At 44.6% G+C, this 27,373-nt stretch overlaps 1 protein-coding gene across 1 annotated transcript in view; it reads right to left on the reverse strand.

Annotated features, from left to right (window-relative positions):
* The window catches only part of ITPR2 (inositol 1,4,5-trisphosphate receptor type 2), a 327,302-nt gene that overhangs the window by 19,530 nt on the left and 280,399 nt on the right, over nucleotides 1-27,373 (reverse strand). The window contains exons 49-52 of the mRNA XM_063446689.1: nucleotides 17,208-17,383; nucleotides 5,958-6,122; nucleotides 5,455-5,650; nucleotides 1,865-1,951 (exon numbers count right to left, since the gene is read on the reverse strand). Coding sequence (XP_063302759.1) covers nucleotides 1,865-1,951; nucleotides 5,455-5,650; nucleotides 5,958-6,122; nucleotides 17,208-17,383 — 624 coding nt within the window. The remainder of the gene's footprint in view (nucleotides 1-1,864; nucleotides 1,952-5,454; nucleotides 5,651-5,957; nucleotides 6,123-17,207; nucleotides 17,384-27,373) is intronic.

A 27,373-nucleotide genomic window follows, 5' to 3' on the forward strand; every position in this document is an offset into this window, starting at 1 on the left:
TTCATGATATGCCACAAGGTGAGCTGAGGAGAGAGAATTATGCTGTTCTGTCTCCTCAGCTTCTCTTTTAGCAGCTCCTACGAAGGAGTGTAACTCCCACTAAGCACCTCACATGAATTAAACGTATAATATACCTGTAATTACCTTTTTAAAGTAACACTATAGGTTTAGAAATACAGAGATGGATGACAGCCACTTGGGATGTGTTTAGACCCGCAATGTAAACATCCCAGTATCTAGAACACGGCAATATTTTACACTGCAGGACAATAACGACAGGGTCACTGCACCAAGACCACTTCATTGAGATAGCGGCCCTTTAACAATATTAGGAGCTGGTGTTTCCCACAATGCACCGGGCTGCAAGGAGTTAACATGGGACTGCTGGTGATTTTACATAATCTAGCTTAGCAAGTCACATGTCGAGTCATTTGAGGGCTATCAATTACTCATTGTGAAAAGGCAGCCATTGTGTGCAGATTCCCATCTCTGGGACTGGAGATAGGCTCCCAGGCCGCCACCGCGCCGCAAAACACTAAAACCCTTGGGAGGAATCCTTGTTTGCCCCACGCGGCTCTATTTAAACTGTCTGTCAAATTATATTGTTTGTGCTGCTTCCAACACGAAAATAACATGTCACGGGCTCTGTGGCTGGAAAAGCATAAAAGACGACCAAATTACACAGCCACAGAGAAATAAAGCGATGATTAACCCTTTAAAGAGACAAGGTTCGACACAGCAATTACATGGTATTCGAGAGGTTAATGGTAACTAGGAAACCTGGTGGAAAACCAATGAAAGATCAAGGAATTGAGAGGTTGGAATTTTGGTTCTGGTTGCAAATTAAAATGGCACGTTAAAAATGTTGAGCATAATTTTAGTTCAATTGTAAAAATAGCGCTGCATTCACAGGAGCGCAGGATCAATACAGCACTGTTTATGATAATGAGAATGTTTTGCCAGTAAGTGCAGGGGTGTGTAGGACCGGGGGTACTAAGGGTAAAGTTTAAAGCGTAATTTGGGATAAAAAAAACCTACCCATTTTAGTTTACTTGTATGTCAAACGCAGTGACTGGCCTGGCTGAGAGTGATCTGAGTTACAGTGCACAGGAATGGTACTGTAAATTAGTCACAGAACTTTAGTGGTGGTTGATTTATACAGTAAATTATTATTATCAATATAGGTTCTTAAAAAGTATCCACAGCTCTGTACAACTGGGGAAAAGAGCAGTACGTGACAGGCTGAAGCCAACAGATGGTGTAGAGCAGCATTGCTTATCCCAGTCCTCTGCAATCACGGAGATACAAGGTTTCATTATTATATCTGTGGAAACAAGATCCGAGTGATCTCTAAATGCAGGACCACGTGTGGGGGATAGATGAGCCATCTGAATTGGATCAGAACCTGTAAAGAAAACACGCTCAGGACGTTCCCCATCATTTAACAGACGATCCATCACAGACTCACTTAATTGTAGTGAGAATTCAAAGGGAATTTCAAATTTAAGGTTAACCCCTTAAGGACACATAATACGTGTGACATGTCATGATTCCCTTTTATTCCAGAAGTTTGGTCCTTAAGGGGTTAAAATAATCAAACATTCCCCCATGTCAGCTATGCTACTCTGCTACTCTGGCCTTAACTCTGAGATTGACTTGGAATTCTCACGTTCGTAAATAACCCTGTAAGTCTGGATGAAGTTATTTTCTGGAAACTTTCAATTCACAAGACGCTCCATTGTAATCAAGCTTGGTTCGTGGTAAACCTGGACAGAGAGATCTAATAAGGAACATGAGGGTGACACCGTGCGTCCACTGCCCGTACAGCCTACGTTTCTATCACAACGTATAATAACACACAGACCTGGCAGCGATATCCTGGCAGTCGTACAGTTCTCCTTATGACAAGTGCCCATCATGGCAGTCAGAGAGGATGCGGGTATATCATTCCCTAACGGAAAACAAGAACAGGATTGAATGAGACAGCAATTAGAAAAAATATATAAATGACAACAAATATTTAGGAGTTTCTAATTGTGGCAAATTGAAAATCAAATCTGCAATTAAAGCTGGTTTCAAGCCAGGAAATCTAGCCCAATTCTCCCAATTCAGTTATTTTAGTTTCAATTTGTCACCATTTGTAGTTGAATTAATATGCTAATAAAAGGAAAACACATGAATTAATGTTCCTGTAGTGAACACGCTGGTTTTGGACAGTAATATAGGGTAACTGCAGGTAACAGTTTAGCCACCTACAAACTAAGAATCCTCTTTTGATGTAAAATATGAAATTACTAGTAGGTGTAAAGGCTTCTTTCTGTAATTATTATTTTATTATTTATATAGCGCCAGCACAATTCCGCAGCGCTGTACAACGGGCCTTCTTTGAATATCCCCTTATTGTGAGAACGCTGTGAGTGAGCCTGGCGCCAAAACCCAACAAACTCAGCTTTTACAAAGTGGGAGTCTAGCAGCGGCTGCTGGTCTGAGAAATTCTCCTGAGACTATTGGTATTATCAAACTCCCCACATGGCCAGCATGCTTCATAACCGGCAGGTCAGCGCCTGACCACCAGATAGCTTGACAGGCAAGACCTGCGATTTGCCGACAATCTGAATGTGCAGGTCCAATAACTCACACAGTGCTGTGAATCTTAATTATTAATTAATATTGCCATTTATATAGCGCCAACAGATTCCGTAGCGCTTTACAATATTCTAAGAGGGGGGATGTAACTACAAATAGGACAATTACAAGAAAACTTACAGGAACGATAGGTTGAAGAGGACCCTGCTCAAATGAGCTTACAGTCTATAGGAGGTGGGGTATAAACCACATTAGGACAGGAAATAGCAATCAAATAAGGGGGAGTGAAGCAGAGCTGGAGGAGAGAGTAGAGTGCTGCCCTTTAGGAGAGAGCAAGACACAGTGGTAGAAGTTACTCTGGTAGACCTTTCCTGAAGAGATGGTTTTAAGGCACTTCTTAAATGATTGAAGACTAGGGGAGAGTCTGATGGCGGTAGGCAGGCTATTCCATAGGAAGGGAGCCGCCCGCGAGAAGTCCTGCAAGTGTGAGTTGGCCGTACGGGTGCTGGCTGTACGGGTGCAAGCAACGGACAGCCAAACACACTACAGACAATCGGAACGTGGAAAATTAACCTCCCCCCGAATGTGCGACTTTTTTCACTCTACATTCTTCTTGGTTTCAATACATTTTTTTCAGTCTTGTTGTTATACATGAGGTAAAGTAGGTAAAGTAAGGACTACTTTTTCTCATCTGGAGCATGATCTTTGGCAATGTTTGACAATAAACCGTGCTTAAAGGACAACTGTCACCTCAAATTTTTTTTTCATATAATCCTTTCATCAAGTTTTGAAAAGATATATATATATATTTTTTTTAAATGAAGTATATGTAAAAACATTAGATGAGATAAAACATAAGATTTATTATATGACAGCATCCTTCAGCCATATCCACGCACCTTGGGTCGGACAGTGTTTGAAAACCGACAGTTAGTCTCTATGGTCTTCCCAGCTTCACTCCCAGCACAGATACACGAAAAACCATAGAGACTAACTGTTGGTTTTCAAACACCGTCTGACACAAGGTGTATAAATATGGCGGAAGCATCCCTTCATATACTAAAGGTAGAGATCAGTTTTCCCATTATTTTACATACACTTCATTTAAAATAATCTATTTCCTTTCAAAACTTAATTAAAGGATTTTTACATTACAAATAGTGTTGAGGTGACAAAATGGCGGAGCCCAAGTACGAAGATCTGGCACTAGGTAGGAAAGATAAAATAGGAATAACGGCAAAGAAGGGAATGTATTCATTCAGATTTAGGGGGCATGAGGAAAGGAAAACTGAAAGATCTGAACAGACAGACATGTGTACAGCTATAGTATATAGAGAGATCTGAACAGACAGACATGTACACAGCTATAGTATATAGAGAGATCTGAATAGACAGACATGTACACAGCTATAGTATATAGCAGGGGTAGGCAACCTACGGCACTAGTGCCATGCACGGCACTCGAGATGTCTTTGCACGGCACTCAAGGCTGCTAGAGCCAAATGCACTCTGGCCTATCAGGAGTCCCAGTAAAACTTCAGATATCTGCTAATACGAAGAGGTGGTGAAGGACAATCCTCAATTTATGCATTGCAGCACATAGAGGAAGTGATCTCAGATCACTTCCTCCCAGCACTTGTGAATGGGAATCCACACTGTAGTAGAGCAGCCATCGTCAGCTATCCCAGCTCCTGTCCTTAACCTGTACCTGGCCAGCCTGGTCCCCACTGGAACCCACCCACACTGCTAGATATACACAGAAATGCAGAATAACCCTCCCCTCATACAAATAATATGAACAGCCCACACACACACACACAACACAAAATGCCGACAAACGCAACACCACTAACAATCCACATACACGCACACAACCCCACATGTAGCCTCTCACATACAATACCCCAAACAGCCCCCACACACTACCAAACACACAATGTGACATATCCATCCACACACAATTCCACAAGCAGCCCTCATACACAGCCCACATTCATAGGTATACACGATACCATAAACTACTAACGAACATATACAATATAATAGCTCATATACGCACAAATACAACGATACAAAGCAATTACAGTCAAAATAACACAAGCAGAATATGGCAGCATACACACCTCAATTTAAAAAAATTAGGATCGTCACTCTACGGGACATCACAATCCTCTATCGGCACAGTGCTGCTAAAAGGTTGCCTACCCCTGGTATATAGAGAGATCTGAACAGACACATGAATACAGCTATAGTATATAGAGAGATCTGAACAGACAGACATGTACACAGCTATAGTATATAGAGAGATCTGAATAGACAGACATGTACACAGCTATAGTATATAGAGAGATCTGAACAGACACATGAATACAGCTATATTATATAGAGAGATCTGAACAGACAGACATGAATACAGCTATAGTATATAGAAAGATCTGAACAGACAGACATGTATACAGCTATAGTATATAGAGAGATCTGAATAGACAGACATGTATACAGCTATAGTATATAGAGAGATCTGAATAGACAGACATGTATACAGCTATAGTATATAGAGAGATCTGAACAGACAGACATGTATACAGCTATAGTATAAAGTCACACACACACACACAGATCTGCCGACTCCCAGAATGCAGCATGTTTTGAGTCGTGCATTGCATTCTGGGATAATTTAGAGTACATTATGGGACAGACTGAATGTCACCGCATGTCGATGAACCTACGTTAAATAATACTATTGTAAATTGTTGTTGGTCGGTTTAATGGCCTGTTAGAAACTTTAGGAACAGAATCTGGGCCCAGCGCGTTTGTTGATGATACAGTTGATGATCAAGAAGCGGCAATTCGGAGGAGTGATCTTACCGATGTCCGGTGTTCTGTTTTTAAGCCTGTCCACCTCCATGATGAAATCATCCTTCAGGAAAAGGAAGCCGATGATTGAGAAGAGGTAAACGAGAATCAGGGCCAGCACGGCTGTCAGAATGATCGAACGCCCATTTCTTGTTACACTCTTTATGACGTTCAGTAAGGTTTCTTCTCGATAAACCAAATCAAACAGCTGTCAAAGAATGGGAGAAAATGATGATTAATTTCTAAGTTGTAATTCTTTATTTAACTATTTAGTATATCAAAATAACTTCACTGAAAAGAACATACACACAAATATTTAAAGTTCTACAAGGCAGGAAATGAAAGTGAATTTAAAGAGAATTTCCCATTTTAACCCAAAATAGCTGACTTCACACTGAATTACCAGAAGTTCCTGCTTTGAATAATCCTTCATCTCATTAAATGTAACAGTGTGAACTTGATTTGTCACAATCTACCTGTGGAAACCATGTCGGGTTAATGAAAAGGAAACTCACCAAAAAGCTGTAGAAAAATTCATGAACGAAAAGTCCCAACATGCACACGATGACATAAACCACGTGGTATAGGAAGGCCATGTCCATGATCACCGCCCGATAGCCTCGCGTGAAAGTCCCACGGTTTCCAACAAAACTCACCAAAAATACGACTTTGTTGCAGAGCTGTAAAAGAGAGACAGGACATCACAGAGCACTATCAGAACCTGTCTGCAGAAACACATCCCATCCCGCAGCATCCCTCCAGCCCGCGGCATTCCCTCCATCCTGGGGCACCCCTCCAGCCCGCGGCATTCCCTCCATCCTGGGGCACCCCTCCATCCTGGGGCACCCCTCCAGCCCGCGGCATTCCCTCCAGCCCGCGGCATTCCCTCCAGCCCGCGGCATTCCCTCCAGCCCGCAGCATTCCCTCCATCCTGTGGCACCCCTCCATCCTTTGGCACCCCTCCAGCCCGCGCCATTCCCTCCATCCTGTGGCACCCCTCCAGCCCGCGGCATTCCCTCCAGCCCGCGGCATTCCCTCCATCCTGTGGCACCCCTCCAGCCCGCAGCATTCCCTCCATCCTGTGGCACCACTCCATCCTGTGGCACCCCTCCAGCCTGCAGCATTCCCTCCATCCCAGACCTGTATCTTTCCTGAACTACCACCTCCGGAGGAACACCATCACATGTATCTACAACCATTTGTAAAGGAACAAAAGTTTCCTGTTTTTCCCTAAATCAACTCCCCAGTGACAATTTCCAGGTTACCTGTTCATATATCAGTGCTGATCTGTATTTTACCAATAAAATACCGCTATCGGCTTTAAAACCATTAAGGGTCCAATCATTAAATCAGTCCTGTTATTTACGTTCTTTAACCCCTTAAGGACCAAACTTCTGGAATAAAGGGGAATCATGACATGTCACACATGTCATGTGCCCTTAAGGGGTTATACGGACAGTCATTAAATTAGTTCCATTAGCGGAGTTCATTAAAGGGATAGTCATTATATATTAATTCTGGGTTAATTAAAGGGATAGTCATTATATCAGTTCTGAGTTCATGAAAGGGATAGTCATTATATCAGTTCTGAGTTCATGAAAGGGATAGTCGTTATATCAGTTCTGAGTTCATGAAAGGGATAGTCATTATATCAGTTCTGAGTTCATTAAATATCAGTTCCGGGTTCATTAACCCCTTAAGGATCAAACTTCTGGAATAAAAGGGAATCATGATGTCACACATGTCATGTGTCCTTAATGGGTTAAAGGGACAGTCATTACATATCAGTTCTGAGTTCATTATAGGGATAGTCATTACATATCAGTTCTGAGTTCATTATAGGGATAGTCATTACATATCAGTTCTGAGTTCATTATAGGGATAGTCATTACATATCAGTTCTGAGTTCATTAAAGGGATAGTCATTATATCAGTTCTGAGTTCATTAAAGGGATAGTCCTATCAGTTCTGAGTTCATTAAAGGGATAGTCATATCAGTTCTGAGTTCATTAAAGGGATAGTCATATCAGTTCTGAGTTCATTAAATGGACAGTCACTAAATCAGTCCTGGAAACGGATTCAATTAAAGGGACAGTCACTAAATCAGTTCTGTTAACTGAGTCCATTAAAGGGACAGTCACTAAATCAGTCCTGGAAATGAATCCCATTAAAGGGACAGGCACTAAATCAGTCCTAAAAACTGAGTCCATTAAAGGGACAGGCACTACAACGTCTTGGAAACAGATCCCATTAAAGGGACAGTCACTAAATCAGTCCTGTTAACCGAGTCCATTAAAGGGACAGTCACTAAATCAGTCCTGGAAACGGATCACATTAAAAGGGACAGTCACTAAATCAGTCATGGAAACGGATCACATTAAAAGGGACAGTCACTAAATCAGTCGTGGAAACGGATCACATTAAAAGGGACAGTCACTAAATCAGTGCTGGAAACGGATCACATTAAACTGTTATGCAGTTTAGCACACTGCAATGCACTGTGTGATCTGACACCTTTCTATTTTGGCAAGCATTACGTTTTTTCAGCAATTCAAGCTAAACGAGTTCTGATGTGAGATCAGACCAGATGGACTAGCATTTGCTCACCACGTGCATCATGAGCCTTGGGCGCGCATGACCCTGATATGGGTTCCCTGTGCCTTCTTCGCACCCCTTTTGGTAAGTACTAACCCCTGCATACTGGGAACATCCAACAAGACCTGCCGTTTTGAAGATGCTCTCACCCAGTGGTCTAGCCATCACTATTTGGCCCTTTTCAAAGTCAATCAGATAATTTCACTTGCCCGTTTTTCCTGCTTCCAACACATGAAATTCAAGAACTGACTGTTCACTTGCTGCCGAATATATCCCACCCCTCGGCAGGTGCCATTGTAACGATATAACCAATGTTATTCACTTCACCTGTCAGTGGTTTCAATGCTGAGGCTGATCAGTGTAATCAGTATGTATGCAGGTGTCTGAAGCATCACGGTGTACATTTACACTAGACTTGTGCAAACATTAGTTTGGACAGTTCATCCTAATCAAATTCCTTTTAATCCACAACCAAATGAATTGATCGTCCAGGATTTACCTGTGGATCTTACTCAATGAATTAGTCTGGGTATGGATTAAAAGGAATTCGATACGTTTAATATATGTATGAATGTATGAGTCAGATTAATTGTTGCGGCGTATAGACACAACTGTCACTCTGCAAAACATCAAATTTTCTGATTCTGATTTTAACGCTGGAACACAGGAACTGATCTAAAAACACATTCCGAATTCTATCACAAACCCCTGTGACAATTTAATATCCAGGTATTGGTAGGAATGTGATCGCCGTATGTGTTACACCACAACCAAGATAATCGATTTTACATCCCGGCCATGCTTTGATTGTGGGCTTATAATTGTTCCCTTCTACCTTATTTTCTGTCTCTCGGAATGAAAAATACAGGTTCTGTTGACAGAGACCGTATCCAAACAATTTCTAGGTGACTTTAGCTCAATAAGTAATCATGACACAGCCCTCACTGTGACTGCGTGGAGCCCACTTTAATGTGAAAGGGGAGCTTGTATCGGAAGAGCGCTGCAAACCTCAATCGTAGGAATTTAGTCCCAGAAATATAATCTTTGCTGTCACGCAGAAACAGCTCCCCGGAGTTTTAATATAGAACAGAATAACACAATACATTCTTCCTCAACCTTCACCCATTCTAGTGATCTGGTTACATTACAGAGGTCCTAGCACCAACTGCTCTCCAAATGCAGCGCTATTGCAGGAGACGCAGGAGTACTCTGGGTAATTTTATCATATATTTATTTATCAGAGCAGGATAAACCAGATACTTACATTGAAATGCACGATGCTTGCAGGTACAACAGATGTGGCACTATGTGCCTGGCATTAATGCCCATTTTATGCCCAGTGCTGAGTATTGCAAATAACCGATGGCACCATTATCAACAAGATACTCTATCAGAGACTGCAGTGCTCCCACTAAAATCTGATCAACAATCACTTCAAACCTGGCGAGACATATCAGTGTGAGCTCCAACTGCCCCTCTCCCTGCATTCTGAGAGTGTGCTGAGCTGTTACTGTGTATATAGGAACCATCAGTGTGAGCTCCAACTGCCCCTCTCCCAGCATTCTGAGAGTGTGCTGAGCTGTTACTGTGTATATAGGAACCATCAGTGTGAGCTCCAACTGCCCCTCTCCCTGAATTCTGAGAGTGTGCTGAGCTGTTACTGTGTATATAGTAACCATCAGTGTGAGCTCCAACTGCCCCCTCTCCCAGCATTCTGAGAGTGTGCTGAGCTGTTACTGTGTATATAGTAACCATCAGTGTGAGCTCCAACTGCTCATCTCCCTGCATTCTGAGAGTGTGCTTAGCTGTTAGTGTGAATATAGGAACCATCAGTGTGAGCTCCAACTGCCCCTCTCCCTGCATTCTGAGAGTGTGCTGAGCTGTTACTGTGTATATGTGAACCATCAGTGTGAGCTCCAACTGCCCCTCTCCCTGCATTCTGAGAGTGTGCTGAGCTGTTACTGTGTATATAGGAACCATCAGTGTGAGCTCCAACTGCCCATCTCCCTGCATTCTGAGAGTGTGCTGAGCTGTTACTGTGTATATAGGAACCATCAGTGTGAGCTCCAACTGCCCATCTCCCTGCATTCTGAGAGTGTGCTTAGCTGTTACTGTGTATATAGGAACCATCAGTGTGAGCTCCAACTGCCCATCTCCCTGCATTCTGAGAGTGTGCTGAGCTGTTACTGTGTATATAGGGACCATCAGTGTGAGCTCCAACTGCCCCTCTCCCTGCATTCTGAGAGTGTGCTTAGCTGTTACTGTGAATATAGGAACCATCAGTGTGAGCTCCAACTGCCCCTCTCCCTGCATTCTGAGAGTGTGCTGAGCTGTTACTGTGTATATAGGAACCATCAGTGTGAGCTCCAACTGCCCCTCTCCCTGCATTCAGAGAGTGTGCTGAGCTGTTACTGTGTATATAGTAACCATCAGTGTGAGCTCCAACTGCCCATCTCCCTGCATTCTGAGAGTGTGCTGAGCTGTTACTGTGTGTATATAGGAACCATCAGTGTGAGCTCCAACTGCCCATCTCCCTGCATTCTGAGAGTGTGCTTAGCTGTTACTGTGTATATAGTAACCATCAGTGTGAGCTCCAACTGCCCCTCTCCCTGCATTCTGAGAGTGTGCTGAGCTGTTACTGTGTATATAGGAACCATCAATGTGAGCTCTAACTGCCCCTCTCCCAGCATTCTGAGAGTGTGCTGAGCTGTTACTGTGTATATAGGAACCATCAATGTGAGCTCCAACTGCCCCTCTCCCTGCATTCTGAGAGTGTGCTGAGCTGTTACTGTGTATATAGGAACCATCAGTGTGAGCTCCAACTGCCCCTCTCCCTGCATTCTGAGAGTGTGCTGAGCTGTTACTGTGTATATAGGAACCATCAGTGTGAGCTCCAACTGCCCCCTCTCCCTGCATTCTGAGAGTGTGCTGAGCTGTTACTGTGTATATAGGAACCATCAGTGTGAGCTACAACTGCCCCCTCTCCCTGCATTCTGAGAGTGTGCTGAGCTGTTACTGTGTGTATATAGTAACCATCAGTGTGAGCTCCAACTGCCCCCTCTCCCTGCATTCTGAGAGTGTGCTGAGCTGTTACTGTGTATATAGTAACCATCAGTGTGAGCTCCAACTGCCCCTCTCCCTGCATTCTGAGAGTGTGCTGAGCTGTTACTGTGTATATAGGAACCATCAGTGTGAGCTCCAACTGCCCCTCTCCCTGCATTCTGAGAGTGTGCTGAGCTGTTACTGTGTATATAGGAACCATCAGTGTGAGCTCCAACTGCCCATCTCCCTGCATTCTGAGAGTGTGCTGAGCTGTTACTGTGTATATAGGAACCATCAGTGTGAGCTCCAACTGCCCATCTCCCTGCATTCTGAGAGTGTGCTGAGCTGTTACTGTGTATATAGGAACCATCAGTGTGAGCACCAACTGCCCCCTCTCCCTGCATTCTGAGAGTGTGCTGAGCTGTTACTGTGTATATAGTAACCATCAGTGTGAGCTCCAACTGCCCCTCTCCCTGCATTCTGAGAGTGTGCTTAGCTGTTACTGTGTATATAGGAACCATCAGTCTGAGCTCCAACTGCCCCTCTCCCTGCATTCTGAGAGTGTGCTGAGCTGTTACTGTGTATATAGGAACCATCAGTGTGAGCTCCAACTGCCCATCTCCCTGCATTCTGAGAGTGTGCTGAGCTGTTACTGTGTATATAGGAACCATCAGTGTGAGCTCCAACTGCCCCTCTCCCTGCATTCTGAGAGTGTGCTGAGCTGTTACTGTGTATATAGGAACCATCAGTGTGAGCTCCAACTGCCCCTCTCCCTGCATTCTGAGAGTGTGCTGAGCTGTTACTGTGTATATAGGAACCATCAGTGTGAGCTCCAACTGCCCCCTCTCCCTGCATTCTGAGAGTGTGCTGAGCTGTTACTGTGTATATAGGAACCATCAGTGTGAGCTCCAACTGCCCCCTCTCCCTGCATTCTGAGAGTGTGCTGAGCTGTTACTGTGTGTATATAGTAACCATCAGTGTGAGCTCCAACTGCCCCCTCTCCCTGCATTCTGAGAGTGTGTTGAGCTGTTACTGTGTATATAGTAACCATCAGTGTGAGCTCCAACTGCCCCTCTCCCTGCATTCTGAGAGTGTGCTGAGCTGTTACTGTGTATATAGGAACCATCAGTGTTAGCTCCAACTGCCCGCTCTCCCTGCATTCTGAGTGTGCTGAGCTGTTACTGTGTATATAGGAACCATCAGTGTGAGCTCCAACTGCCCATCTCCCTGCATTCTGAGAGTGTGCTGAGCTGTTACTGTGTATATAGGAACCATCAGTGTGAGCTCCAACTGCCCATCTCCCTGCATTCTGAGAGTGTGCTGAGCTGTTACTGTGTATATAAGAACCATCAGTGTGAGCTCCAACTGCCCCCTCTCCCTGCATTCTGAGAGTGTGCTGAGCTGTTACTGTGTATATAGTAACCATCAGTGTGAGCTCCAACTGCCCCTCTCCCTGCATTCTGAGAGTGTGCTTAGCTGTTACTGTGTATATAGGAACCATCAGTCTCAGCTCCAACTGCCCCCTCTCCCTGCATTCTGAGAGTGTGCTGAGTTGTTACTGTGTATATAGGAACCATCAGTGTGAGCTCCAACTGCCCATCTCCCTGCATTCTGAGAGTGTGCTTAGCTGTTACTGTGTATTTAGTAACCATCAGTGTGAGCTCCAACTGCCCCTCTCCCTGCATTCTGAGAGTGTGCTGAGCTGTTACTGTGTATATAGGAACCATCAATGTGAGCTCTAACTGCCCCTCTCCCAGCATTCTGAGAGTGTGCTGAGCTGTTACTGTGTATATAGGAACCATCAATGTGAGCTCCAACTGCCCCTCTCCCTGCATTCTGAGAGTGTGCTGAGCTGTTACTGTGTATATAGGAACCATCAGTGTGAGCTCCAACTGCCCCTCTCCCTGCATTCTGAGAGTGTGCTGAGCTGTTACTGTGTATATAGGAACCATCAGTGTGAGCTCCAACTGCCCCCTCTCCCTGCATTCTGAGAGTGTGCTGAGCTGTTACTGTGTATATAGGAACCATCAGTGTGAGCTCCAACTGCCCCCTCTCCCTGCATTCTGAGAGTGTGCTGAGCTGTTACTGTGTATATAGGAACCATCAGTGTGAGCTCCAACTGCCCCCTCTCCCAGCATTCTGAGAGTGTGCTGAGCTGTTACTGTGTATATAGGAACCATCAGTGTGAGCTCCAACTGCCCCTATCCCTGCATTCTGAGAGTGTGCTGAGCTGTTACTGTGTATATAGGAACCATCAGTCTAAGCTCCAACTGCCCCCTCTCCCAGCATTCTGAGAGTGTGCTGAGCTGTTACTGTGTATATAGGAACCATCAGTGTGAGCTCCAACTGCCCCTCTCCCTGCATTCTGAGAGTGTGCTGAGCTGTTACTGTGTATATAGGAGCCATCAGTGTGAGCTCCAACTGCCCCCTCTCCCAGCATTCTGAGAGTGTGCTGAGCTGTTACTGTGTATATAGGAACCATCAGTGTGAGCTCCAACTGCCCCTCTCCCTGCATTCTGAGAGTGTGCTGAGCTGTTACTGTGTATATAGGAACCATCAGTGTGAGCTCCAACTGCCCATCTCCCTGCATTCTGAGAGTGTGCTGAGCTGTTACTGTGTATATAGGAACCATCAGTGTGAGCTCCAACTGCCCCCTCTCCCAGCATTCTGAGAGTGTGCTGAGCTGTTACTGTGTATATAGTAACCATCAGTGTGAGCTCCAATTGCCCATCTCCCTGCATTCTGAGAGTGTGCTGAGCTGTTACTGTGTATATAGGAACCATCATAGTGAGCTCCAACTGCCCCCTCTCCCTGCATTCTGAGAGTGTGCTGAGCTGTTACTGTGTATATAGTAACCATCAGTGTGAGCTCCAACTGCCCCTCTCCCTGCATTCTGAGAGTGTGCTGAGCTGTTACTGTGTATATAGGAACCATCAGTGTGAGCTCCAACTGCCCCTCTCCCTGCATTCTGAGAGTGTGCTGAGCTGTTACTGTGTATATAGGAACCATCAGTGTGAGCTCCAACTGCCCGCTCTCCCTGCATTCTGAGAGTGTGCTGAGCTGTTACTGTGTATATAGGAACCATCAGTGTGAGCTCCAACTGCCCCTCTCCCAGCATTCTGAGAGCGTGCTGAGCTGTTACTGTGTATATAGGAACCATCAGTGTGAGCTCCAACTGCCCCCTCTCCCTGCATTCTGAGAGTGTGCTGAGCTGTTACTGTGTATATAGGAACCATCAGTGTGAGCTCCAACTGCCCCCTCTCCCTGCATTCTGAGAGTGTGCTGAGCTGTTACTGTGTATATAGGAACCATCAGTGTGAGCTCCAACTGCCCCCTCTCCCTGCATTCTGAGAGTGTGCTGAGCTGTTACTGTGTATATAGGAACCATCAGTGTGAGCTCCAACTGCCCCTCTCCCTGCATTCTGAGAGTGTGCTGAGCTGTTACTGTGTATATAGGAACCATCAGTGTGAGCTCCAACTGCCCCCTCTCCCTGCATTCTGAGAGTGTGCTGAGCTGTTACTGTGTATATAGGAACCATCAGTGTGAGCTCCAACTGCCCCCTCTCCCTGCATTCTGAGAGTGTGCTGAGCTGTTACTGTGTATATAGGAACCATCAGTGTGAGCTCCAACTGCCCCCTCTCCCAGCATTCTGAGAGTGTGCTGAGCTGTTACTGTGTATATAGGAACCATCAGTGTGAGCTCCAACTGCCCCTCTCCCTGCATTCTGAGAGTGTGCTGAGCTGTTACTGTGTATATAGGAACCATCAGTGTGAGCTCCAACTGCCCCTCTCCCTGCATTCTGAGAGTGTGCTGAGCTGTTACTGTGTATATAGGAACCATCAGTGTGAGCTCCAACTGCCCCCTCTCCCAGCATTCTGAGAGTGTGCTGAGCTGTTACTGTGTATATAGGAACCATCAGTGTGAGCTCCAACTGCCCATCTCCCTGCATTCTGAGAGTGTGCTGAGCTGTTACTGTGTATATAGGAACCATCAGTGTGAGCTCCAACTGCCCCTCTCCCTGCATTCTGAGAGTGTGCTGAGCTGTTACTGTGTATATAGGAACCATCAGTGTGAGCTCCAACTGCCCCCTCTCCCAGCATTCTGAGAGTGTGCTGAGCTGTTACTGTGTATATAGGAACCATCAGTGTGAGCTCCAACTGCCCCCTCTCCCTGCATTCTGAGAGTGTGCTGAGCTGTTACTGCGTATATAGTAACCATCAGTGTGAGCTCCAACTGCCCCTCTCCCTGCATTCTGAGAGTGTGCTGAGCTGTTACTGTGTATATAGGAACCATCAGTGTGAGCTCCAACTGCCCGCTCTCCCTGCATTCTGAGAGTGTGCTGAGCTGTTACTGTGTATATAGGAACCATCAGTGTGAGCTCCAACTGCCCCCTCTCCCTGCATTCTGAGAGTGTGCTGAGCTGTTACTGTGTATATAGGAACCATCAGTGTGAGCTCCAACTGCCCCCTCTCCCTGCATTCTGAGAGTGTGCTGAGCTGTTACTGTGTATATAGGAACCATCAGTGTGAGCTCCAACTGCCCCCTCTCCCTGCATTCTGAGAGCGTGCTGAGCTGTTACTGTGTATATAGGAACCATCAGTGTGAGCTCCAACTGCCCCTCTCCCTGCATTCTGAGAGTGTGCTGAGCTGTTACTGTGTATATAGGAACCATCAGTGTGAGCTCCAACTGCCCCCTCTCCCTGCATTCTGAGAGTGTGCTGAGCTGTTACTGTGTATATAGGAACCATCAGTGTGAGCTCCAACTGCCCCCTCTCCCTGCATTCTGAGAGTGTGCTGAGCTGTTACTGTGTATATAGGAACCATCAGTGTGAGCTCCAACTGCCCCCTCTCCCAGCATTCTGAGAGTGTGCTGAGCTGTTACTGTGTATATAGGAACCATCAGTGTGAGCTCCAACTGCCCCTCTCCCTGCATTCTGAGAGTGTGCTGAGCTGTTACTGTGTATATAGGAACCATCAGTGTGAGCTCCAACTGCCCCCTCTCCCAGCATTCTGAGAGTGTGCTGAGCTGTTACTGTGTATATAGGAACCATCAGTGTGAGCTCCAACTGCCCCTCTCCCTGCATTCTGAGAGTGTGCTGAGCTGTTACTGTGTATATAGGAACCATCAGTCTGAGCTGTTACTGTGTATATAGGAACCATCAGTGTGAGCTCCAACTGCCCCTCTCCCTGCATTCTGAGAGTGTGCTGAGCTGTTACTGTGTATATAGGAACCATCAGTCTGAGCTCCAACTGCCCCCTCTCCCAGCATTCTGAGAGTGTGCTGAGCTGTTACTGTGTATATAGGAACCATCAGTGTGAGCTCCAACTGCCCATCTCCCTGCATTCTGAGAGTGTGCTGAGCTGTTACTGTGTATATAGGAACCATCAGTGTGAGCTCCAACTGCCCCTCTCCCTGCATTCTGAGAGTGTGCTGAGCTGTTACTGTGTATATAGAAACCATCAGTGTGAGCTCCAACTGCCCCCTCTCCCAGCATTCTGAGAGTGTGCTGAGCTGTTACTGTGTATATAGGAACCATCAGTGTGAGCTCCAACTGCCCCTCTCCCTGCATTCTGAGAGTGTGCTGAGCTGTTACTGTGTATATAGGAACCATCAGTGTGAGCTCCAACTGCCCCCTCTCCCAGCATTCTGAGAGTGTGCTGAGCTGTTACTGTGTATATAGGAACCATCAGTGTGAGCTCCAACTGCCCCCTCTCCCTGCATTCTGAGAGTGTGCTGAGCTGTTACTGCGTATATAGTAACCATCAGTGTGAGCTCCAACTGCCCCTCTCCCTGCATTCTGAGAGTGTGCTTAGCTGTTACTGCGTATATAGGAACCATCAGTGTGAGCTCCAACTGCCCCTCTCCCTGCATTCTGAGAGTGTGCTGAGCTGTTACTGTGTATATAGGAACCATCAGTGTGAGCTCCAACTGCCCCTCTCCCTGCATTCTGAGAGTGTGCTGAGCTGTTACTGTGTATATAGGAACCATCAGTGTGAGCTCCAACTGCCCCTCTCCCTGCATTCTGAGAGTGTGCTGAGCTGTTACTGCGTATATAGGAACCATCAGTGTGAGCTCCAACTGCCCCCTCTCTAACCGATGAAGACAATAAATCTGGATGGTACTTACATTAGCGGCTCCGAGCAGGATGAGAGTCGGACCGAGGCCGAGGGTATAAATAGATCTGAGCATAACAGACACCAGGAATGGACGTATTCCAAACGGTTTGGGTAAAACGAACAGCATGGCCGTACACAGCGCAACAGCTATCCACAGGAGGACCGAAAATAACGGGGGCAGGGTACCTGCAATGGAGAAAAACAACTTGTAGATTCTTGTAGAAAAATACTGAATATGGGTTTATCAGGATAGGTGAAACCTTAAATGTTATTCACACGGGGACTTTACATCCTTTAACCCACATTAAATATATACTCCTACCGAAATAACACAAGCTAGTCAGTGTTAGTAGGAACAGAGAGAGGTGCTCTGTTCTTGTTATAACTAAAGGTTCTATTTTGGGCATGTCCATGGCCATCTAACACGGAACGGTTTAATCCACAGATGCTCATTGCTCCCCAGTGTAATGTGATTGGTGAGATTCTAGTCCAGTCTGGAATGCTGGATCTCAAGGGGATTTCAGTCTATACAAAGAAGCTGGGTACAGTGTTCGGCCTATGGAGAGCTGCAGGGTTCAGTAATCAGTCTATGGAGAGCTGCAGGGTTCAGTCTATGGAGAGCTGCAGGGTTCAGCATTCAGTCTATGGAGAGCTGCAGGGTTCAATTTTCAGTCTATGGAGAGCTGCAGGGTTCAGTACTCAGTCTATGGAGAGCTGCAGGGTTCAGTTTTCAGTCTATGGAGAGCTGCAGGGTTCAGTTTTCAGTCTATGGAGAGATGCCCGGTTCAGTACTCAGTCTATGGAGAGCTGCAGGGTTCAGTCTATAGAGAGCTGCAGTGTTCAGTCTATGGAGAGCTGCAGGGTTCAGTCTATGGAGAGCTGCAGGGTTCAGTCTATGGAGAGCTGCAGGTTTCAGTCTATGGAAAGCTGCAGGGTTCAGTCTATGGAAAGCTGCAGGGTTCAGTGTATGGAGAGCTGCAGGGTTCAGTGTATGGAGAGCTGCAGGGTTCAGCATTCAGTCTATGGAGAGCTGCAGGGCTCAGTGTATGGAGAGCTGCAGGGTTCAGTGTATGGAGAGCTGCAGGGTTCAGTCTATGGAAATCTGCAGGGTTCAGTCTATGGAGAGCTGCAGGGTTCAGTCTATGGAGAGCTGCAGGGTTCAGTCTATGGAGAGCTGCAGGGTTCAGTGTTCAGTCTATGGAGAGCTGCAGGGCTCAGTACTCAGTCTACGGAGAGCTGCAGTGTTCAGTACTCAGTCTATGGAGAGCTGCAGGGTTCAGTGTATGGAGAGCTGCAGGGTTCAGGGTTCAGTCTTAGGAGAGCTGCAGGGTTCAGGCTTCAGTGTATAGAAAGTTGCTGGGTTCAGTATTAAAGGGACACTATAGTCACCTCAACAACTTTAGCTTAATGAAGCAGTTTTGGTGTATAGAACATGCCCCTGCAGCCTCACTGCTCAAATCCTCTGCCATTTAGGAGTTAAATCCCTTTGTTTATGAACCCTAGTCACACCTCCCTGCATGTGACTTGCACAGCCTTCCATAAACACTTCCTGTAAAGAGAGCCCTATTTAGGCTTTCTTTATTGCAAGTTCTGTTTAATTAAGATTTTCTTATCCCCTGCTATGTTAATAGCTTGCTAGACCCTGCAAGAGCCTCCTGTGTGTGATTAAAGTTCAATTTAGAGATTGAGATACAATTATTTAAGGTAAATTACATCTGTTTGAAAGTGAAACCAGTTTTTTTCCATGCAGGCTCTGTCAATCATAGCCAAGGGAGGTGTGGCTAGGGCTGCATAAACAGAAACAAAGTGATTTAACTCCTAAATGACAGAGAATTGAGCAGTGAAATTGCAGGGGAATGATCTATACACTAAAACTGCTTTATTTAGCTAAAGTAATTTAGGTGACCATAGTGTTCCTTTAATTCTATGGAGAGCTGCTGGGTTCAGTGCTCTGTATGAGCAGGTCCAGGGTTCCTTGTTCAGTTAACGGAGAGTTGCTGAGTTTAGTCTATAGGAATCTGCTGTCCCATATTTGAAGCTCTGCAGGGTTCGGGGTTAAGTCTTCTGGTATCTGCAATCTTTAGGTTTGGATTCCAATATTCTTGAATGGGTAAGGCAGTGGCTGAGTGACAGGCAACAGAGGGTTGTAGTCAATGGAGTATATTCGAAGCTTGGGCTTGTCACCAGTGGGGTACCTCAGGGATCTGTACTCGGACCAATTCTCTTTAATATTTTTATTAGTTTTATTGCAGAAGGTCTTGATGGTAAGGTATGTCTTTTTGCTGATGATACTAAGATATGTAACAGGGTTGATGCTCCAGGAGGGATAAGCCAAATGGCAAATGATTTAGGTAAACTAGAAAAATGGTCAGAGTTGTGGCAACTGACATTTAATGTGGATAAGTGCAAGATAATGCATCTTGGACGTAAAAACCCAAGGGCAGAGTACAGAATATTTGATAGAGTCCTAAGCTCAAAATCTGAGGAAAGGGATTTAGGGGTAATTATTGCTGATGACTTAAAGGTAGGCAGACAATGTAATAGAGCAGCAGGAAATGCTAGCAGAATGCTTGGTTGTATAGGGAGAGGTATTAGCAGTAGAAAGAGGGAAGTGCTCATGCCATTGTACAGAACACTGGTGAGACCTCACTTGGAGTATTGTACGCAGTACTGGAGACCGTATCTTCAGAAGGATATTGATACCTTAGAGAGAGTTCAGAGAAGGGCTACTAAACTGGTTCATGGATTGCAGGATAAAACTTACCAGGAAAGGTTAAAGGATCTTAACATGTATAGCTTGGAGGAAAGACGAGACAGGGGGGATATGATAGAAACATTTAAATACATAAAGGGAATCAACACAGTACAGGAGGAGACTATATTTAAAAGAAGAAAAACTACCACAACAAGAGGACATAGTCTTAAATTAGAGGGACAAAGGTTTAAAAATAATATCAGGAAGTATTACTTTACTGAGAGGGTAGTGGATGCATGGAATAGCCTTCCAGCTGAAGTGGTAGAGGATAACACAGTAAAGGAGTTTAAGCATGCGTGGGATATGCATAAGGCTTTCCTAACTATAAGATAAGGCCAGGGACTAATAAAAGTATTTAGAAAATTGGGCAGACTAGATGGGCCGAATGGTTCTTATCTGCCGTCACATTCTATGGGTTTAGGGTACCGTTCACAGGATTCTTTCAATCTTTCTATCAACCAACCTGTCGCTACACAAGCAGCTCAGGTGTGTAAAACCAATTTAAGAGATAATTCACACCTGTGCTCATGCAGGGTTACATTAAAAATCTAGACTTTTAGCAAAGTATTTATACTTAATAACCCGAAGCATCTTAAAAGCTGAGAATCCAAACTGCAGCCACAGATTTTTAATCACATCATTACCCTGTGAGATAAAACAAGGATACGTTCTTGTGAATGCAGGAATAAATTAGTCCCAAGATGTTCCGGAAGCTCAGAGCGAGCATTCAGTTGTCATCCTGGTTTTATGGGATGCTTTGGTCCTATAAGTGAGAGCTCGGAGAGCAACTATATTTAGCATTTAAAGTGACAATCATTGTGTCTCTGCTTAACAGAGCTGTGTGCCTGAAAGCCATTTAATGAAACCAACTTTATACATGACACAATGTGCGGCCAAGACGCCGCGTCCTTCCCGACCTGTCAATCTCAGCAAATTCGCTGATTGGGTGCATCGGATCAATTTCCATGGCTGTAAAGGGGACTTTAAACTATTTTTCTGTGAAACACTGCTGTAGTTTTGACACTTCATTAATGCTATTAGATATGATAAAAAAATGTTATAGGGGGAAATCTTATTTTTTTCCCCACATATTAAATAAAGTAGTTCTATATTGAAAATACATGCTGGACTGTTTAAAGAATGCGGTTTCTAATTCACAGCATTACGTGTAGAAAGCAAATCAAATCTAAAATGTAAAGCTAACTTAACATGGTTCGAAACGCTCTGCAACCACAAAACGACCCTGAATAAGGCGATATCCCTCTTGTATCAACACATGCTAGTGGGGCATCTCACCAACAACGACCAATTCCGCAGACGCTGGGAGCATATGCTAGATACATCCTTCACCGCGTCACAATGGGATAAGATCCTCATACTGCACCATAAATGTTCAGCGAATTCCCAATATCAAGAAACAAACTACAAACTTCTTTCATTCTGGTACAGAACACCTGATCACCTACACAGGATCTTCCCGAACATACCTGACACGTGCTGGAGATGTGGGGAAGGGAGAGGTCCGCCTCTACACATATGGTGGGAATTTCCACTCATTAAGCCATACTGGGACGAAATACTACAGAAAACAGGGGAAATCTCACCGCAGAGGCAGTTCTCCTACACTCTACACCAGACCCCATAGGGGCCTATAGGAAAAACATTCGTAGACACCTGCTGAACGCAGCCAAGGCACTAATTCCACTATACTGGAAACAGACGGCTAGCCCGACGATAGGTCAATGGATGGAACGTGTGGAAGAGATCTATAGAGCAGAATCGATGCAGGCCACCCTTATGGGACTCGAGGACAAAAATGTAGAGAGATGGCGTCCATGGCTGCTTTACATAGCAGACCGAAACACGGACGGGAACGACCGTCTGCGGCCCCGAGGAACCCCCCCCCTGGATTGAGACTGTAAACCGATACGATACATGCGATACCGTGGACACGGGCAATGGGACCCCCTTACCTTCCACACCACCCTTCCCACACACCGCATTCTCTTCTCCCTTCCCTCCCCTTTTTTTTCCTTTCTTCTTATCCCTGTTTCCTTTTCTTACCTCACACTTAACTTCTCTCCAAGTTTTACCGACAACAATGCATAAACTACCTGTGCCACAGATGCCACCTACCGTAATCCGAGATTGCTAACGGGTGAGTCACTATTACACACCCATACACCAGTTTGGAAGCAACACTTCTCTCACGACATCACACAACACATACAAGACAAACTCATACTAGACAAATGTCAGCCACAGCCAGTCCACTAAACATCAACGTCACATCAGGGACGAAGCCAAACGGCAACAAGGATATAATGAAAGTGACCAACTGACTGACAAAGCATGCAAAATATGAATATACCTAACCCCATGTCGTAGCTACTCTAATGTTTTAAACATGATTAAAAACCACATTTCTGTATACTACATAACACTGTTCAAATGTTGTTTAAACAATCTTTGCTAAGACCTGTGTGTCCACTAAATTGTACTTGCTTGTGGCATCTTAACTCACTTGTCATTGCATACCGATCAGGGCAAGCCCTGAAATGCTTTTGTGTGAATAAAGCCATTTTAAAACTAAAATGTAAAGCTAATTTTCTGAGATTTGTCTACATTAACCCTTTAAAGGGGAACGGTCACTGCACTGCAATAAAACATTGAAAATCACCTATATCGTGTGATATTGTTTGTTTACTTTAAATTTATTTTAAACACTTAGCAAATGACGTCATAGTCCAGTTGTCTCTCTGTGAATCTGCAGCAAGTTAGGTAGAGCAGCAGTTGGTCAGATAACATGACATTTTCTAAAAAGAATCATTTATAAGATATACCATTAAAGGGAATCCGTACTGCCTACCACAATCTCCTTCCTTGACAGCCCCTCCCAGGCCGCCAGCGCTCCTCCACTGTTCTGCGCGGAGTTATCCTACGTGGGCGAACCTGCTCTATGACTCCAACATGCTGGTTTCATTGCCAGCGTGTCGGCAATTGAATGGAGTGACATCACATCATTCCGTTCCTATACTCCGTAGCCAGGGAGTTACCATAGCAACCACAGCGCCAGTGTCCTGTGGGAAGTCTCTTTTACTCTCCCTGTCTCTCAATTCCTCAGCATTGAGTGAGAGTTGAGGCATTGAGAGAAAGACGGGAGAATAGTTTTTTTTTAGATCTATAGATTTGGTAACAAAACTGCTTTCACAATGTATAGATAGAATTAAAACAGCTAAAGTTCCCTTCAGGGTTTAATAAACATAAAAAACATTTTAAAAAATGAAAAGTGAAAATTTGATGACAGTAGTCCTTTAATGTAGTGGTTTTGGTGGACAGATGCGGCCCCATTTCTCTGGCAAAATGCTCTAGTAGTTATCAAACTGGCAGCAACTACAGGCATTTCCTTATGAAGACCTACGATTTTCAAAGGTCTTCAACTTTTTTCATTTAAAGGACCACTATAGGCACCCAGACCACTTCAGCTCAATGAAGTGGTCTGGGTGCCAGGTCCATCTAGGATTAACCGTTTCTGCTGTAAACATAGCAGTTTCAGAGAAACTTCTATGTTTACATATGGGTTAATCCAGCCTCTAGTGGCTGTCTCATTGACAGCCGCTAGAGGCGCTTCCGCGCTTATCACTGTAATTTTCACAGTGAGAAGACGCCAGCGTCCATAGGAAAGCATTGTGAAAGCTTTCCTATGGACTGGCTGAATGCGAGCACGGCTCCTGCCGCGCATGCGCATTCAAAGGAGGAGAGTCCCCCGCCCGGCGCTGGAGAAAGAGCCCGGCGGGAGGGGGACCCTGAGGGTGGGGGCACCCTCAGGGCACTATAGTGCCAGGAAAACGAGTATGTTTTCCTGGCACTATAGTGGTCCTTTAATGTTCGTCCTCTGTCTGTGCTGACTGTCAGGTGTAGAGAATACATAACAGTGACTGTGGGGGAGCTAAGATTGAGACTCCCGAGTTCTGGACAGCAAGGAGACAGAGAGTAACAGAGAGTAGCGGAGATATAAGGAGGCAGTGTCCTCGCGCTGCACAGATTGTGATATAACGCAGAAAGCAAAGAGACAGAGAGTAACAGTGTTCATGAGGCCCTGACGTTAGCTAACACGGAGGGGCAGCGAGGGGCTACTGGGGTTTTCACTGAGTAAAGAGTGAATTGTAAGGAATTTGAAATGAATTAAAAAATTTAGGCGAAAATTGGTGAACTGAAAAAAATACTCTGAATTCCTGACAGGTCCATCCTTTAGGGAATAACCTAAATCTTTAATTAATCTCTCCTGATTCGTCAGGCAGTCAGGGTTCTAATTATTATTATTATTATTATTGCCATTTATATAGCGCCAACAGATTCCGTAGCGCTTTACAATATTACGAGAGGGTGTATATAACTATAAATAGGACAATTACAAGAAAACTTACAGGAACGATAGGTTGAAGAGGACCCTGCTCAAACGAGCTTACAGTCTATAGGAGGTGGGGTATAAGACACATTAGGACAGGAAATATCAATCAAATAAGGTGGGAGTGAGGCAGAGCTGGAGGAGAGAGTAAAGCACTGCCCTATAGGAGAGAGCAAGAGACAGGTATGTGAGGTAGAGGTTACTCTGGGAGGCCAAATTACAAACAAAGATTAAAATGAATAAGAGTCACTATAATAATAATGAATTAAAAGTAATTTTGGGAGATACAGAGCAGCCCATGACTTATGGCAGTTTCACTTTCATTTTATACAAACTATTGTGACAAGACCAATCTCGCCACTGGGCATTGGAGGAGCCTGGTTGCCCGCCTGTTGCCTCTGGACTATGGCCCCATGTTAAAATGCTTGATTTTCCCCTGCAAAGACACGAAAGCCGGGTCATTCGCCTGTCATGATGTATAAAGTGCTGCCATGTTTTTTAAAGTGCCTTCATGTCATGCTGTATAAAGTGCCACCATGTTTTATAAAGTGCCGCCATTCTGTATAAAATGCCGCCATGCTGTATAAAGTGCTGCCATGCCATGCCATGCTGTACAAAGTCCCGCCATGTTTTATAAATTGCCACCATGCTGTATAAAGTGTCGCCATGTCATGCTGTACAAAGTGCCACCATGCTGTATAAAGTGCCGCCATGCTGTATAAAGTGCCGCCATGCCATTCTGTATAAAGTGCCGCCATGCCATGCTCAGATGCTGGGTGTTTATTAAAGTTCCCCAGCCATGCGCTATTTAGAGAAGTGATGGGTACAGCAGCAGACTGGCATTGCTAGTTGGCATCATGCGTTGAAGTGGTTTCTCTATGATATAAATATATCTGCAGGCGCAATGTGTGACAAGCTGCAGGGCAGGGGCACAATATTGCAGGGACTTCCTGGAAGAAATATGTTGTAGAAATATATTTTAAAAATGCTGCAAACGGCAGACCTATTCTTTTCTTTTTTTAAAGCATTTTTTTAGTCTCCTTCCAGTTTCTATGAGTTTATTAAGACAATATATTAAACAGTAAAATAACTCACAAAACAATGGGCAGCCAAGACCAACAGCGCCCCCTATGTGTGAGCTCCCTGAGGTACAAGGACTCTAGGATTTCACAGAAAGAGAAGTCACGCTCTGCTCCTGTGTGGAAGGTTCCCGGTAACAAGGAGGAAGTTTCACAAGAAACAGAACCATTAATATAACCCCCTCCATCCAACGTGAGCAGCCATGGTCAGTAATACCACGAATACATTATACACCAACACCGAGACAAGAAGCCAAATGAAGTCTGACTCCAGGAACTGATTAAACTATGATACGAAAGGGGTGCACACTCACAAAGTGAAGGAACAGATTGTATTCTGTTTGCTATTTCAGGATTGGGGTAATTCATGGAAACAAATCTCATTTATGTTTTAGGTAGAATCCCTTTTACTGCCATACATCCTGTAAATATATGAAAATAACATGAATTAACCATCCCAATTCCAGTACCATGCGTTGTACAGCCGCGTGTGCTGTGATCAACATAGAGCAGAGGACGTGGGGGCTCGGATCATACATCGCGTAACAGCGATACATTATTTACAGGTTTGGGGGCACTGTGTCTGCCATGCTGGGATTTATTATTGATTATATATAATCCTCATTATGGCCTTGATTTAATATTCTTGGATAACCTTTTAAAATTATGTATCTACAAAAATCACCATTAAAGTCTATGAGTATTTTTTTGTAGATAAAACATTTGAACAGTTTTTCAAACAGATTGGGATCATTTGAAAAGTGTAACCAAAAACATTAAATCGAGGCCAATATTAGTTATGGTACATTTTGGTGCCAAGTCTTAGCCGGTGTCAACAAAAACCAAGCCTGGCCCTCACCTAATGCCAAAGTGAACTTACTCACTATCTGTCCAACTCTGGATGTCGATGATTGGCTAGTGAGGAATGGGGGCAAGAAGGTAGAGAATCTGATAACTTGCTATGGAAAGGAGTCAGAATATTCCCAAAATAAAACTAAAATGTCACTATTTCATATGAGAAATGTAACAGAGCCATCAAAGTGGGGGCTACATGGAGCAGAAATTGTCTAGGGACACTACATGAGTGATCACTATCAGGGCGTGCTGCAAAGTATCTGGCACACGAGGTCTCCTGTCCCCTGCATCCCACCTAATATGACTGCATTAATATATCCATGGATTATGTTGAGCTCTGTGAGAGTTGCACTTCTGAGTCAGCTGAACTACAACTCCCATATACTCCTTGTTGTACCGATATTCTATTTATTTAAAAGTATTTTAGGGACACTCCAGACCCCTAAAGCACTTTAGCTTGTGGAAGTGCTCTACGTGTGAAGAGTGTGTCCCTTTTTTAATTTCACAAAATGTTTAGGATTCCAATAGAAATTGCCACCTTTATAAATGAACAATGTTACACCCCCTGGCTGTCAATCAGACACCTGTACCTGTTACTTCCTGGTTTGTTTAGCTCAGTAAAGATAAATTCAACTGCCCAGAGCACCTGCCTTGCAAAGACTTCTTATTGAGAAGTCTGTGGTTTTAGATATACACCCAGAAAAATGCACAATTAAATGCATACATGTTTTCATTTGGGGCATATAACTAAACTGTGATATTTTAAATATTTTTTGATTTGGGCAGTGGAGTGTCCCTTTAACCCCTTAAGGACCAAACTTCTGGAATAAAAGGGAATCATGACATGTCACACATGTCATGTGTCCTTAAGGGGTTAATGTATTACCTTTGTAAGGAAGTAAAACGTTTGGGTCAGCTCCAGTCTTTAGAAACCTTTTAATTGTAATGTGAAACGCATCAGGTGATGGGCTTTCTCTGGGGCCATACAGCCTTTTAGCCAATTATAGCACTGGATGACTGACAGTTTATTTTATGGAACAAAAATTATCTATAGTTTTAAGGTAACATGCAACACCCCC

The sequence above is a fragment of the Pelobates fuscus genome, chromosome 3 (assembly GCF_036172605.1).
Source record: "Pelobates fuscus isolate aPelFus1 chromosome 3, aPelFus1.pri, whole genome shotgun sequence".
Lineage (NCBI taxonomy): Eukaryota > Metazoa > Chordata > Amphibia > Anura > Pelobatidae > Pelobates > Pelobates fuscus.